The 15,917-nt window shown below is 40.1% G+C and overlaps 1 protein-coding gene across 1 annotated transcript in view; it reads left to right on the top strand.

Annotated features, from left to right (window-relative positions):
* The first annotated feature begins 8,902 nt into the window (after window positions 1-8,902).
* The window catches only part of LARS1 (leucyl-tRNA synthetase 1), a 61,046-nt gene continuing 54,031 nt past the window's right edge, over window positions 8,903-15,917 (top strand). The window contains exons 1-2 of the mRNA XM_057732028.1: window positions 8,903-9,055; window positions 14,692-14,810. Coding sequence (XP_057588011.1) covers window positions 9,050-9,055; window positions 14,692-14,810 — 125 coding nt within the window. The 5' untranslated portion in view covers window positions 8,903-9,049. The remainder of the gene's footprint in view (window positions 9,056-14,691; window positions 14,811-15,917) is intronic.

A 15,917-nucleotide genomic window follows, 5' to 3' on the forward strand; every position in this document is an offset into this window, starting at 1 on the left:
CTGCTTACGATCCTACAATTACCCCAATTTAAAAGAAAGTTGCTTCACACATAGAGAGCAGTGTCAAAGGGAAAAAAGGTTGAAAGTGGCATTTCTGGATGTGTGTTTACCAGAAATAGCCCATGCCCCATTCTCTGACAGCTTCATTGGGACCTCAGTCTGCCATCCTTAAGATTAGAAAAGCATCTAGGAGAAATGTACAAAGCTCCACTGCAGTAATGACATTCTTAAGGCAGGAAATAGCAACAGTAGACTGACCAGACTCCAGTTCCTTCGGGTTATCTCTTGGATTTTAGAAGAAAACTGCCCTCTATTCCTTGGATTGAATAAGCCCCTTGGGATTTGGACACATCAAATAATAATAATTCATACTTCTTGTGTGCCAGGCACTCTGCCAATGAAGTCTGCATGGATCAGCCTCTTTCAATTCCTGCATTCAAGCTTTCTTTCTTTCAAGAAATATTGATTTCAAACCTATCATAGGCAAACTGCTCTTACAGGCCCTGGGGATACAGCAGCAAAGAGAATAGGCATTCTCTTGGAGATCTATTTTAGCAGGAGGAGAATGATGACAAATAAACAACTATATCATATGTCGGGGGGATACATTCTATCAAGAAAAATAAGTCAAAGTGAGGGGAGAGAGAGTGATGGGAATGACTGAGCAGTGGTCTGGAGGGTGTTAGTCACGTAGATATCTGGAAGAAGAGCTTTCCAGGGATGTGCAAAGACCCTGAGACATGAACTAATTTGGCAAGTTTGAGAAAAGGAGGAAAGCAATGGGGCTGGAGCAGAGTGAGGCAGGAGGAAAGTGATGGTAAAAGAGGTTAGAGCGGTAGCTAGAAGCCAGATTATGGAAGACTTTATTGGCCAAGGTAAGGACTTTGAAATTTTATTCTGAGTGAGACTGGAAGACACTGAAGGTTTTAAGCAAAGGAATAAAATTGTCTGATTTAGGTTTTTTATTTTTAAAAAGGGTAAGGATGGCTACCTCACGGTTATCAGACTGGAGGGGACAAAAGTGCAGGTAGGGAAACCAGTTAGGAAGCAATAATCCAAGCAAGAGATGATGATATGGTAGTTTGGACTAGACTAGCACTGAAAAAGACAGTAAGGAGAACTTGCATTCTAGATATATTTTAAAGGTAGGGTCACTGAGTTTTACTGACAGATTAATTGCTCATATGAAACACAAAGAGAAATCAATGATGACACCAAGGTGTTTGGCCTAAGATGTGGAAAATGAGGGAGGAGCAGATATAGAGAATGGCTGGTAGATGATGAATTCAGTTGGGGACATGAATTAGACATTAGACATTGTCTTAGACATTGGACACGATGGTAGCCAGCCTCCAAGATGGCCCCCAACGATCCTTACCTTGTAGTTTTCACACCCCTGTGTACTTTGCTCCCACACTGGATCAGGGCTTGTCTGTATGATCCACAGAATACATTAGAAATAACAGTCATCGACCTAGGATAAAGTCTAGGATAAAGGGCATTGAGGCTCCTGTTTTGGACTTCTTGTTCTGAGGAAAGCCAGTCATCATGTCCAAAGGCACTCAGTCAACCCTTTGGAGAGTCTCACATTGAGAGAAACTGAGGCATCTTACCAACACCCACGACTAATTTTCTAGCCTTGTGAGTGAGCCATGTTCAAAGCAGATCTTCCAGCCTGAGTAAAACCTTCAGATGACTGTAGCCCTGGCCAGCATTTGACTACAATTTCATGAAAGCCCCCAAGCCAGAACCACCCAGTCAAGCTGCTCCTAAACTCCTGACACAGAAACTGTGAGCAATAATTAATGGTTATTATTGTTTTAAGCCACTAAGTTTTGGGTAATTTCTTAGGCATGATAGACAATTAATATAAAACTCCAAGTAGAACACCAAGTAGACAGGTGAATCTGAGAGTCTGGAATTCATGAGAGAGATTGGGCCAGATATTAAAAACTGGGGATTCATCAGCATGTAAAATGCATTGAAAACCATGGACCTGGGACTTCCCTGGTGGCACAGTGGTTAAGAATTTGACTGCTGATGTAGGGGACAGGGGTTCGATCCCTGGTTCTGGGACAATCCCACATGCCATGGAGCAACTAAGCCTGTGCGCCACAGCTACTGAGCACATGCTCTAGAGTCCATGAGCCACAACTACTGAGCCTGTATGCTGCAACTACTGAAGCCCGCATGCCTAGAGCCCATGCTCCACAACAAGAGAAGCCACCGCAATAAATCCTCACACCACAAGGAAGAGTAGCCCCTGCTCGCTGCAACTAGAGAAAGCCGATGTGCAGCAACGAAGACTCAACACAGCCAAAAATAAATAAAATTTTTAAAAAAGGAAGGATGAAATCTCTTAAAAAAAAAAGAAAAAAAAAAGAAAAGAAAACCATGGGCCTCAATAAGATCATCTAGGAAGTGAGTATATCTAGATAGAAAGAGCATTAGGGCATTCTCCTGCTTAGAAGCAAGGGGAGTAATCCAGTAGAGTAAACTGAGAAGTCTTGGCCAATGAGGCAGGAGAACAGAAAATGAAGAAATGTGCCTCAGGAAAGATGGAGCTTTCAACTGTGTCAAATGTAGTTCTTGCATCAACTAAAATGAGGACATGGAATTGACCATTGGATTTGGCAGCAAGGAGGTCATTGATGACCTGGACAATTCCATGGAATGGAGGAGGTGAACATGTGATTGGAAAGAGTTTAGGACAGAAAGAGAAGACAGAATCAGAGATAGTGTGACAGTTCTCTCGAAGAGTTTTACTGTAAAGAGGAGTAGGACAATGAAGGTACCAAAAGGTGTGGTGGGATAGGGAGGATTTGTTTGCATTTTGTTCTGTTTTTGTTTTGCTTGTTTGTCTGCTTGCTTGCATTAGGTTGGAAGATATGTATGGGGACTTCCCTGGTGGCGCAGTGGTTAAGAATCCACCTGCCAATGCAGGGGACATGGGTTCAAGCCCTGGTCTGGGTAGATTCCACATGCCGCGGAGCAACTAAGCCCATGCGCTGCAACTATTGAGCCTGTGCTCTAGAGCCCGTGAGCCACAACTATTGAGCCCATGTGCCGCAACTATTGAAGCCTAGAGCCTGTGCTCCTCAAAAAGAGAAACCACTACAATGAGGAGCCCGTGCACCACAATGAAGAGTAGCCCCTGCTCTCAGCAACTAGAGAAAGCCAATGTGCAGCAACAAAAACCCAATGCAGCAAATTAATTAATTAAAAAAAAAGATCCAACACAGCCAAAAATAAAAAATAAATTAAATTTAAAAAAGGAGCTATGTATGCATGTAGATTGGTATGATCTAGTAAAGAAAGAAAATTTGATGATGTGGAAGGTAAAATTTCTTAGTAGGAGAAGATAATGGGATTTAGTGCACAAATGGAGTGCAGGTCTTAATAGGAGCCCTGATTATTTCATGATAAGTAGAAAATAGAGCACATGTTAAGGGATGGAGGTATGATGGTTGATGTAGTAAAAGGAACTCATGGAAGTTATTTACAGACTGCTTCAATGTTTTCAATGAATTAAGAAGCAATCATCAGTTGAATGTGAGGAAGGGGTGCTGGATGCTTGAGAAGAGAGGTGTGAGGACAAAGAGTCTTAGCTTTCTCAAACATTTCAAGCTCCTTCTCACCTCAGGACCTTTGCACTTGCTGGTCCTCTTGCCTGGAACTCTTTTCCACAAATCTTATGGTTGACTTTTTCTTGTCAGCTCAAATATCACCTCCTTAGGAAGGCCTTCTCTGACCGTCCCATCTAAATTAACACCCCATTTCCCTCCTTTAGTTATTCTCTATCATATAATCCTGTTTTATCTTCATAGCATTTTTCACAGTCTGAAATTTTTCATGTATTTGTTTTCTCTACCCGACCCTAACTAGAATTTTCATGAGGTCCAGGATTTTAACTTATTTGTTTACATTATATCCTTAGCACTGAAAACAAAACCTGGTATATAACAGAGGCACAATAAATGTTAACGAATAACTAATATAATCATCAAAACAATATTGCTAGATAACTGCTATTATCATCACCATGTTATAGGCCTAGGCAGATCAAGTGATTTGTTCAAGGTCACACAGCAAGTTTGGAACGGGGGTGGGATGGTGTTCATGATTCAAAGTCAGTCAATCTGGCACTAGAGCCCACATTCTCGGACACTATATAGAATGGCATCTAGAGGAAGATACTAACTTCTGGCTACAAAGATAATGGGAGCCTGACCAATGAATAGTAAAAAAAAAGTAGGCTCATGATTGTGCTCTCAATTTATACAGTTTAGATGGTCTGATTTCATTGATACTGTAAAAATAGAAATCCTAAATGTTGTAAATGCACAAAATAAATTTTAAAAATATAGTCACTGAAATTGGAAACAATATGTGATTTGTTGTCTTTACCTATTTCTTTTTTTCTCCTCCCTTTCTTCTTTTCTATCTGTCTGTCCATCCTCTCCTTCCTTACTTCTATTTCTTAAGAAGCCTCTGGACTACTTCACAATGGTGATGGAAATGCTGGTAGCAATTTGGGTAGGTAGGCTACTTAGGAAACACAAGCAGTGTTTTGATGACTCAAGTGTCACATTTCTCATATGACCCTATGACATGGCTGGCAATGCTCTGTGGAATGTTGACAAGAGCAGACGGAAGCATGTGGATCCTAAGTCTGGAGTAGCACGCCGTGAGCGAGTGATTTCTAATTCCCGAGAATTACAAGCATAACCACTTTAGGAGAAACCTAGGCAACATGGGTTTTTCAAAATTTTGGTACTTGAGAAGTGCGACTTCTCTGATTTGCTTACGTTTGTCTAAATATAAAAGTCTCCTGGGCTTCCTAGGTGGCACAGTGGTTAAGCATCCGCCTGCCAATGCAGGGGACGTGGGTTTGATCCCTGCTCCAGGAAGATCCCACATGCCGTGGAGCAACTAAAGCCGTGTGCCACAACCACTGAAGCCCATGTGCCTAGAGCCCGTGCTCCGCAACAAGAGAAGCCACGGCAATGAGGAGCCCACGCTTGCCGCAACTTGAGAAAGCCCATGTGTGGCAACGAAGACCCAATACAGGCAAAAAAATAAAAGCCTCCCTAATTAATGTGGCTACTTGTTCCTAGTTCACATCAATCAGATTTAGAATTGCCATTAATTAAATGACTATCTTAGTCTGTTTGGGCTACTATAACAAAGTACCATACACTGGGTGGCTTATAAACAGCAGAAATTTATTTCTCATGGTTCTGGAGGCTGAAAGTATGAGATCAGGGTGCCAGCAGGGCTGAGTGAGGGCCCTCTTCTAGGTCAAACACTTCTCTTTGTATCCTCACAAGGTGGAAGTGGGTGGAAGTGAGTTTGTGGGTTCTCCTATATAAGAATATTAATCCCACTCAAAAGGGCTTCATCCTCCTGACCTAAGCACCTTGCAAATCTTAATCCCATCACATTGGGCATTAAGATTTCAACATATGAATTTTGTGAGGACACAAACATTCAGACCAGATCATAACACTGATCAAACTGGTTTCCAATATTCACTTTTCTTTCCTTCTCTTTAGCTTAATCTTTCTTAAGCACTTAGACCATGAACCACACACACATCGGGCTAATCACCTTCCTTGGTATAGCTCATTTTATTCTCACAGCGAGCCTAGGAAGTAGGTTCTATCATCACACACATTTCACATGTGAGGACCCAGAATCCCTAGGCTGAAGGAGCAGAGCTAGCACAGGACAAAGTATCAAGTCAGACCCAGGCATCTGACTTCAAAGCCAATGAGCATAACTGCTGCACACATGGCTCCTCTGCTGCCCAGTAACTGTCGGAGGTTGCACATAGAGCAACCCCAGGATCAGCTAAAGTCCACAAAGCCTAGAAGGATCTCCTTCTCTTTATATTCATTGCCTAGATCATTAAAAAAAAATCTGTTCACCACTCAGGAAACATAAAAATAAAGGTAGAACACTAATGTCAGAAAAAACATTTAAAAACAAAAGTCTAATAGGGTAGGGAAGTGACAACCATATTCACTGAGTGCCACGTGAGTGCCACATTTGTGAAACAGAAGTATGAAAATAAATGCCCACAATTCCTTCCTTGGAGTGTGTCATATAAAGTTTGGAAATTTAGGTAAATATGCATGAAAAACAAATATAAAGGGACAAGCCAAAGCTAATTATAGCTTTATGGATCTAAATTTAGAAATGCTGATTCAATTGAATTGAGTAGAATGACCGGTGGGGTGCATTTGGAAAACAAAACAAAATAAGGTGGAACTGAGTTCTGTTGTGGTGTTTTAAAGAATGAGCACAGTATGGTCTGATAGTTGGTGAAGGTATACCACACAATTATATGGTGATAACTATCTCAGGCTAGGAAAGAGATTATTTTGGGGTGCAGGTAAGTTTTTTCTATTTTAATCAGATTCAGATTTGTGTTTTAGACCAATTTTCCTAAAATAATAATGAAAATATCTGACATTTTAAAGTGCTTACTATATGCTGGGCATATATATACAGGGTTTATACCTATATACATATTATCTCTTTAACCCTCATAAGCAATCCTATGAGGTACTTACTATTATTACCTTTATTTTACAGAGTGGTTGATTGAACTGCCTGAGGTCACCCAGCTAGTAAATGATGAACTTGGTCTGATTCAGAGCCTGAGCTAATATCCACTATGCTACCTTTCTAATTTCATTTATCTAGAGAGGGTAATCCACATGGCATAGCAAAGGATCGATAATTCCCAACTAAAAAGCCATATTACTAAGCTGTAATAAGTTTCATTTTCTAAATATCTCTTGACTTTGTTTACCTTTCTCCACCTTGACTGTCACCACTATAGTCTAAACTACTATCACCTCTCACCTGAATAATTGCAACAGCCTTCTGCTTCCACTTTTGCTCCCTTTCAACCCTTCTTCAGAAAGATCTTTACGAAACACAAACAGGACCATGTCCCTTCCTTACTTAAAACACTTCCACAGCCTCCCATCCCTCCCATTGCTTCGATGTTTGCCTCTTCTATTAGAAGGAGATGACTACGCCTGCCTTGCTCAAGTGTTGTATTTCCAGCATCTAGGATAGTGCCTTGTATATAGTATAAGCAAATTAAATTTTTGTCGAATGAGTGAAAACCAAATGACCCTTGGAAAAAAACTGTCACTTAAATAGGAAAATTAAAAAGGATGTAGTTGGAGGCATGGAGGTAGGTTTTTCAAAACTTTCATAGTTTGTCATCACATAATTAGTTGTTTATTTTCTTCTTTAATGGCTCATGCACTTTAGACTACAAGCTCCATGAGGGCAGGGGCCGTGTCTGCCTTGTTCCCTACTTTATCCTACTTCTATGTCACGTTCATAGGAGGTGTTTAATAAATATTGGTTGTATGAATAATTTCGATTACCAACATTGATTGGAAGCTGATGAATCAAAGATGACAAATAGTACTGGTTAGGGCAGAATTGGGACAGGAAAGCCTAACCATGGTTATAAGAGCTGGGGAGAAAGAGGATTGTTTCATTCATTCAATAAACATTTATAAGGCACCTACTATGTGCCAGACACTGTGCTAGGCAGCCTCTGCTGTCATGGAGCTTACCTCTAGTGATAAATCAACAGGCAATTAAAATTCAGTGAGATAAATTTCCTGAGGGAGGGCAGGAAGGGGGTGCCTCAGGGAATATTTAGGAAGGGACATTCACCCAGACTTGGGCTGTCAGGAAGTGACGTCTAAGTGGTTAGCTAAAGGTAGAAGTTGTGGAAAGTGATGGGGAGTATTTTTATGAGTAAGAGCCCAGAGGCAGGAGAGCCATTGATAGGTTCTCTGTAACCTGATTCCTTCTTAACTTCCTTTTATTAAACAAATTTTTATTGAACCCATACCATGTGCCTGCCAGGCATTGTGTTAGGCCATCATTAAATTTATATTTAAAAACTAGTTGTTGAAAAATGTAAATATAATATATATTACACATATGTAATTCAAAATTCATTTTTGTTAAAATTTTTATTAAAATCCCCCCCCCCAACCCATTCCTTTTGGAAAACACCCTCTGGGCTGGGCACCCCTCCACGTGCTTTGTAGATGCTTAATGACTATTTACTGAATTGATAAAGGAATGCCTGTGAGAGTAACTAATCTGACCACCAGAAGGTAAAAGTCTTGGATCAGCGCTTTTCAATAGATCTTCCTTTGATGACGGAAATGTTCTATTTCTGCACTGTCCAGATATGGTAACAACTAGCCATATGGACTTTCCAGCACATGAAAAGTGGCTAGTGCGATTGAAGAACTAAATTTTAAATTTTATTTTAATTAATTTAAATAGCCACAATATGGCTAGCGACTAGTACTTCAGACAGCTCAGCCGTGGTTGGTGACACGGATGAAACAGTCTGAGCTTGGCACTGGGACCAGGTAGAAGGTTTCCAGCCTCTCCTTTAAAAAAATTAAATTGTTAATAAATGGCTATAAAATGTCTAAATTCTGGACTTCTGAATGCCACAGTCTCAAATATCTGTGCACAATGGCAAGTCATAATTAGCACCTCAGTCACGGAGGAAGAATACACCTTGCATCCTGGCATCCTGACAAGACACCCGACCCTGCTCCACACGGTGAATCTGTTGAAAGTTTGGGAACCCCACGTCAGTCGGGCCGTGCTCGCGGCAGCCTGCGACACCGAACTGCATCATGGGCTTTGTAGTTCAACATACTCATAACGTCACTACCGGTACCCCTCTGAGTGGCTTACCGGTAGACTTCCGGTAGCCTGTTGTTCTCTGGGAAATGTAGTCAACAGATGCCTGCAGGACATGGGCTCTAGGAGTCCAGGAACTACAATTCCCAGACGACCATGAGATGCCCCCGGAGGTACTTCTTTAGCGAGCCAGCGATTGCCTCATCAGGTGTGAAGTGTGTGCTTTAGTGTCGTGGTAGGCCTGGCTGCCCCGAGAGGGAGGGGAAAGGTTGTAACCACTCCTTTGAGGGGGATCACCGAGGTCACTGTCGTGGGTTTGCACTGTCGGCTGGGCGGCGCCATGGCGGTGAGTTTTGGCGGGAAGAGAGTCCGCTTGGCTGGGCCTTGGAACCCGGCTGACTGAGCTATCTGCTTTCGCCAGAGTCTAGGGGCTCCATGTGGTAACCGCTGTCCTGAAGGGAAAAATCCTTTTCTAAAGAAAGGGGAGGCCTTGCCTCCCACGTTTAGGGCTTGGCTGTTGTGAGGATGTGCCTTTTCTTGCTAGCTGATGAGCCAGGCACTGATGTCTTTACCTTTACAGACTACTTCACGTCACGTGTATCATTTTACCAAAGTTTCTAAAAAGTGATTTGGAGGAAGAGGAATTTGTAACATTGATTCCTCCTTTCAACAGGAAATTATTGAGCGCCTCTTTCTCAAATAGATAAACATTTCTGCCTTCATGGTGTTAACGTGCGCTCGCTGCATTCTAAAGTATGTGGTAAAATATGTCAGGTGCCGGTAGGTTTTATCAACAAAGACGATAGATGGGTAAGGGCGGGGAGGGGGGGAGTGGGGAATCAAGAAAGTCTTTGCTGAGGTGGCATTGTGGCAAAGGGAGGTAAAGGAGCAAGCCATGCAACTATACGGAGGGAAGGATTTTCGGGCAGAGCAACAGTGTGAGTGAAAAACGAGGAGGGTTGAATGTCCAAAGGACAGTCATCCGGGGGGAGATGATGATGGTGTGTGTGTGTGTGTGTGTGTGTGTGAGAGTTGTCCAGGTCATATAAAGCCTTGTAGGTTCTAATTGAAGAGTGTGGTCAAGAATGAATGGGAATATATACATTACTAATGTGAAAAAAAATACCAAATTGTACACTCTATATGCAGTTTATTGTATGTTAACTGTATCTCAATAAAAGTTCTTAAAAAAAAAAAGAATGGGAAGAGAGGGACTGGAGATAATGCGTATGGACAATTCTTTTGAGGAATTTTATAAAGGAGAGCAGAGAAATGGGGTAATAGATGAAGGTTGAAAGAGGTGTTTTGTTTTGTTTTAGGACAGGAGAAATTATATAGCGCTTGTATGCTTATGGAAAGTGTTTTATAGAAAGGGAAAAATGATGTGGAAGAGAGAAGTGATGTTCCTGTATAGAATAGAGGAGGTGAGATCAGATCTACTAAGAAGTTGAGTGTGAATTTATTTGGTCCCATTCTGGAGCTCATTCTCTTAATCATTGTACTGCTTGCAATTGTAAACTAATGTGGAAATTTCTTTTGCAAGCCGCCTCCTATGATAAAAGTTTTCTAACTCTGGAAGAAACCTTACCAATAGTATACAATACTAAACATGAAATGGCATGGATATAAAATTAGTTTTTATTTTACAATTGAATTTGTAAAGAGCAAGCAATATGTTTCTTCATATCCTAGGAGTTATTTATTTTATAGAGCTTTTGACAGTTTTAATCCCTTTTAGTTATATATCAGACTTAGAGGGGATCTGGGGATGTGATGTAATAAAGATAATAGTCAACTTTAAAACTTTTATTGTTTTAAAATTTTCCATTTGGAAAATTTAAATAGTAAACAAAGTAGAGATAGTAATAGTATTATGTACTTCCATGTACCCATCACCCAACTTTAATAATCGGCAGTTCAGGGCCAATTGTTTCAGTCATACCTTCCCCAGAACCTCCTCCTCCACCTCTCAGGATTCATTTTAAGCAAATTCAAGGCACTGTATCATTTCATCCATTCATATTTTGTAAGTTTTTAAAATATGAGGAATTCTCTTAAAACATAACCACAGTGCCATTTTGACACCTAATAAGAAGCACATGATGTCTAGTCATCTCTCTGTGATAATGGTTAGCATTATTGAGCATTTACCATGAGTCCGGCACTATGTTAAGTCCTTCATTATATTATCTCTTTTAATCCTCATAATAATAGTACAAGGTAGATATAATTATTATCCTCATTTTATAGATAGATAGAGAAATGGAGGCTTAAAGAGGTTAAGGATCTTGTCTAGGTTCTATAGCCAGTGGCACTAGGATGTGGCCAGAGTACTAAGAGAAAGCAGAAATAAAAGTCAGAAGATGAGGGTTTTTGTCCAGCCTGACCATTTGCTGGCCTGATGATCTGTGAGCTTCAGATTCATCATCTTTGAAATGGTAATTGCTGGTCTGCCTACTTCTTAGGGTGATTGTTGCCCACCTCTTAGAGTTGTTGTTAAGATCAAGTAAGTTAATGTGCATAAAAGCTTTAAGAACTGCAGAATACCATGAATATATGAAAAAGCTTATTATCTAGTTCAGTGGTTCTTTACTGGGGGTGATTTTCTCCCCCCAGAGAACATTTGCTCTGGAGACTGGATTATCACAACTTGGGGTATGCTACTGACAGCTAGTGGGTATAAGCCAGGGATGTTCCTAAACATCTTGCCGTGCCCATTACAGCCCCTCAAAACAAAGAATTGTTTGGCCCTAAGTGTCAGTAGGGCCAAAGTATAGGAACTTTGCTCTCCTTAAATAGCCTTTTAACTGATTAAAGTAACCAATTGTTGGGAATTCCCTGGTGTTCCAGTGGTTAGGACTTCAGCTTTCACTGCCGAGGGTGCAGGTTCGATCCCTGATCAGGGAACTAAGATCACACAAGCTGTGCAGCTCGGCCCCAAAAAAACACCGCCCCCCCTCTCCCCCCCCCCCCCCACCAAAGCAAAGAAACGGACCAGTTGCTTAATTGAGTAACCAATGAAGAAATTGAGACTCAGATCGATCATGTGACTTGTGCAAAGTTATACAACAGGTTGGTGCTGGGGCCAGTATCAGATTTCATTGCAGTTGACCTTTGAAGGTTTGAGGAACAAGTGTTTCTGAGAAGCAGAGATCTCAAAGAAGAGCTTTTGTGCATTTAGCATGCTCAGTACAGTGAAAAGAAACACATAGTTCTAAGTAATTTGTGAAGACTGTTGCTTTCATGTATTTTTAGTGATGATACAGTGGGATTTCATATGACCCATGACCCTGTGGTAGGAGGTACAGCTAGGCTTCATGAGGCCTTAAATATTTTTGCCTTTGTGGGCTGCTTCCTCTGTAAAAAAAAAAAAATTAGAAGTTATATTTGGCAACTGTGTTGGTATAAAAACAGATATATTAATATTATATATTAAAGATTTTCTTCTAGCCAAAAGTTTATTTTTTCTTCTGATTTTAAAAGATATCAAAATATTTTGATCAGCCTCTAGAAGTATTGTGGGCCCTAGGCACTGTGCCTGTTCCACCTACAGGTTAAGTTGGCTATTAGGAGTTGTAAATGCTGTTTTAAGGGCCAGGTTAAATGACTTACTTTCTTCTGCTCAAAACTCCTTTGGCAGAACCCAGTCCTATAGCTCCAATCTGTGAATTCTCCTGGAACCATGGAAGAGTATGCTTAACTGTCTCTGCTGCACTACCCTACATAAGACTGGGCTTCTGTTGCTGAGGAAGAAAGGGAAGGAATGGATTTCGCATAGACAAACTGCTGTCTGCCATAGCTTTTTTTCAAACGATGGCCCTTATTTGTTAGAACTGAAAATAGGGGTCAGCATGTATAGGAATAGAAAGACATAACTTACAGGTTACTTGTTAAAAAGAGGATTTTGCAGCAAGAGGGGGCAAAGGAGCTGAGGGTCTAAATGAAGTTGTTTGGTAGCAGGAATGGAAAAGAGTGAATAGATGGAGGGCCTTATTCTTTCCTGGAAAAGGAAATAGCTTATGCAACCACGCTTAGTTTTATGGAAATTCTTGGGAAAGAGTCCAAATTGCTTAGCACCTTGATTCAAATATGCAACCAAGATTCCTAGTCTATGTTATTTTGTTATAGCCACAGTATGCAAAAGCTGGCAATGTATTACTTCTCTCTTTTTTTTTTCTTTTTTTTTTTTTAACTTCTCTTTTTAAATCTTTAAATGTTCAATGAATATTTGAGAGCCTGCTATAAGCTTAGACATTGAGGATATAATGAGAAATGAGACGCAGTCCCCACTGTGAATAAACTTACGATCTGGTCAGGATTTATGGAAATAAGAAATTTACTTGTCATTTTTATTTTCCTTTGATTACTAGAGAAACTTTTGTCCATGACTTTTCAAATGTGGAATTCTTTCTCATTTCCTCTCTGCCTTTGTGGCAAGGTTCTTTTAATCCATCATTGTACCTCCTCCTTGTAAGCTGACATTTAATTTTTCGGTTGCTTGTCCTCTTCTATCTTAAACTTGCTTAAAAAAATAAAAAGGAATAGTAAACTAGCTTTTGATTTAAAATATAGAAAACTGAGGGAGTTCCCTGGTTGTCCAGTGGTTAGTACTCTTTGCTTTCTATGCTGAGGGCTGGGATTTGATTCCTAGTCGAGGAAGTAAGATCCCACAAACCGCGTGACATGGCCAAAAGAAAAAAAAAAAATAGAAAACTGAAATAGTAAAACAGAGTTGACAACTTTATGGTAGATTTTTACTAAATCTTACTTAATTTTAATACTCTTATTTTTATTACATAATACATAAAGTATATTTAAGATAGTTATTGAAGAAATAGTGGTAAGTTTGGTTTTTTTTTTTAACTGTACAGAAGTCCTGTTTGTGTAATACTTCACACTATGTAACCATTTTTAAAAAGAGCTGTCTAAAAATCTAGTATATCTGCGATATGGGTAGAAAGCATGTTTTAAATTGTTGTATGGAAGGTCAGAGGGAGACATACATGGCTTGGCAAGGTCACCTGCCTAGTAGGTTGTAAAAGTATAAATAGAACCTGGGTATTTTCTCATTTGAAAATGCTGCACAATCTGGAAATGTAGTGTGTAAGAAGGTGAAGAAAATCTAATTTCAGTTCAGATGATTTTGTACAAGAAACTAAAATTCTAGAAACCAGTATTAGGTTTTTAGAACAGAATTATATTTGTGTATGGTCCATTGTTATCCAGCTTTCATACTTGCCAGTTCCATACGTGCTGTGTTCCACTTCAGCATACGTGCTTTTAGCAGCTAATTCTTTTTCACAGAGTCACAAACTGAACTGAGAGGGAAGTTCTAACCCTTCTTCTTTTTCAAGTTAGAGTGATCATGCATGTTTTTTCTTTTTCTTTTCATCCAGGGGTGTGGTAAGGGATGGTGGGAATGTTGCCAGGTAGATCCAGTGTGCTGGAGGCATGCTTGCCATTATGTTTCATTTTAATTTTATGGTAGTAGCCTTGTTAACCATTTTGGAGAGAAGTTCTTCATCAGCTTCCTTGAAAAAAAAAAACACACAGATGACTAATTCTCTCTTTGCCTCTACCCATTGGGCCTCATTTTCCTCCTTTGGTGGGCATAATTGCAGCTGGGCAAGCCGGCACTGTTCCATCCTATGCTTTTCTAAGAATTCATCTATTTTAACTAAATAGGAACATTTGACCAACAGTGTTATATTGTAGTATCTAATTAAAAACAAGTATTTCAAAGCTTTTTTTATGTATTTAAGTAATTCTTTAATCATCCCTTTGAGGTTTGAAGTAGATAACCCTATCTGGTCATGATAACCCTAATTTTTAATCTTATTTGAATTTCAAGGTAACTATGGAAAAATTAATCTGTCAGTAAACAGCTCAGTTCCATGTGAACCCAGATCTTTTTTTTTCTTTTTTTAAAGCAAGTTTGCTGAAAATAGAGTGGATTATTCTTATCTCTTTTGTGTCCAATAGGAAAGAAAAGGAACAACCAAAGTGGACTTTTTGAAGAAGATAGAGAAGGAAGTCCAACAAAAATGGGATGCCGAGAAAGTGTTTGAGGTCAATGCATCTAATTTAGAGAAACAGACTAGGTGAGTAAAATAGTTTGTGAAATTCTACACGTTGTGTTTCCAGAACCACTGGTTGCAGAAACTGCCGTGTGGAAGGAATAAGGCAGATTGTATTTGTAATGTCTGAAACAGGCTGAAGGAGGTGACTTCCACTTTCTCTATTTTAAATTAGCATCCTCTTTCCTGTGGAATTCTTAAAGGAGATTTTTCTGCGTAAAGGTGTTTTTTTTGTTTGTTTTTTTAATTTTACCCCTCCCTAACGTTTTTTTTTTTAATTTTTTGTTTATTTTTATTTATTGGCTGCATTGGGTCTTCTTTGCTGCACGGGGGCTTTCTGTAGTTGCGGAGAGCGGGGGCTACTCTTCACTGCAGAGTGCAGGCTTCTTATTGCATAGGCTTCTCTTGTTGCGGAGCACGGGCTCTAGGTGTGTTGGCTTTAGTAGTTGTGGTGCGTGGGCTCAATAGTTGTGGCTCATGGGCTCTAGAGTGCAGGCTCAGTCGTTGTGGTGCATGGGCTTAGTTGCTCTGCGGCATGTGGGATCTTACTGGAGCAGGGATCAAACCCGTGTCCCCTGCATTGGCAGGCAGATTCTTACCCACTGCACCAAGGAAGCCCCATAAAGGTTTTTTTAAAAACTAATATTTTTCATAGTTAGGCAAAGGAGAATGTTTTGAAGTTTTGTCTTTGCTGACTGATAAAGGCAAATCATTCTGTTACAGAGATTCATATTATAGTGGTAATTATCTCCAAAGGCACAGAATATAAATTTTGAAGGGTTTCTGTATTTAAAGACCTTATTTTATAAATCTGTATTGCCCTGCTCTTAAGAATTGTTTATTAGAAGACAGACCATAGATAATGATATGATATTGGGGAAAAACAAAAACATAACTGCTACAACACAGTACCATAGTAAATATGTGCATCAATTATAAGTTGTGTCACAATTTCAGATATGTTGGAATGTAGAAAAATGTTCTTCGGGCTTTCCTGGTGGCCCAGTGGTTGGGAATTTGCCTGCCAATTCAGGGGACACAGGTTTGTTCCCTGGTCTGGGAAGATCCCACATGCCTCGGAGCAACTAAGCCCGTGCACCACAGTGACTGAGCCTGCACTCTAGAGCCCTC

The sequence above is a fragment of the Hippopotamus amphibius genome, chromosome 1, assembly GCF_030028045.1.
Source record: "Hippopotamus amphibius kiboko isolate mHipAmp2 chromosome 1, mHipAmp2.hap2, whole genome shotgun sequence".
NCBI classification, from domain to species: Eukaryota; Metazoa; Chordata; class Mammalia; order Artiodactyla; family Hippopotamidae; genus Hippopotamus; species Hippopotamus amphibius.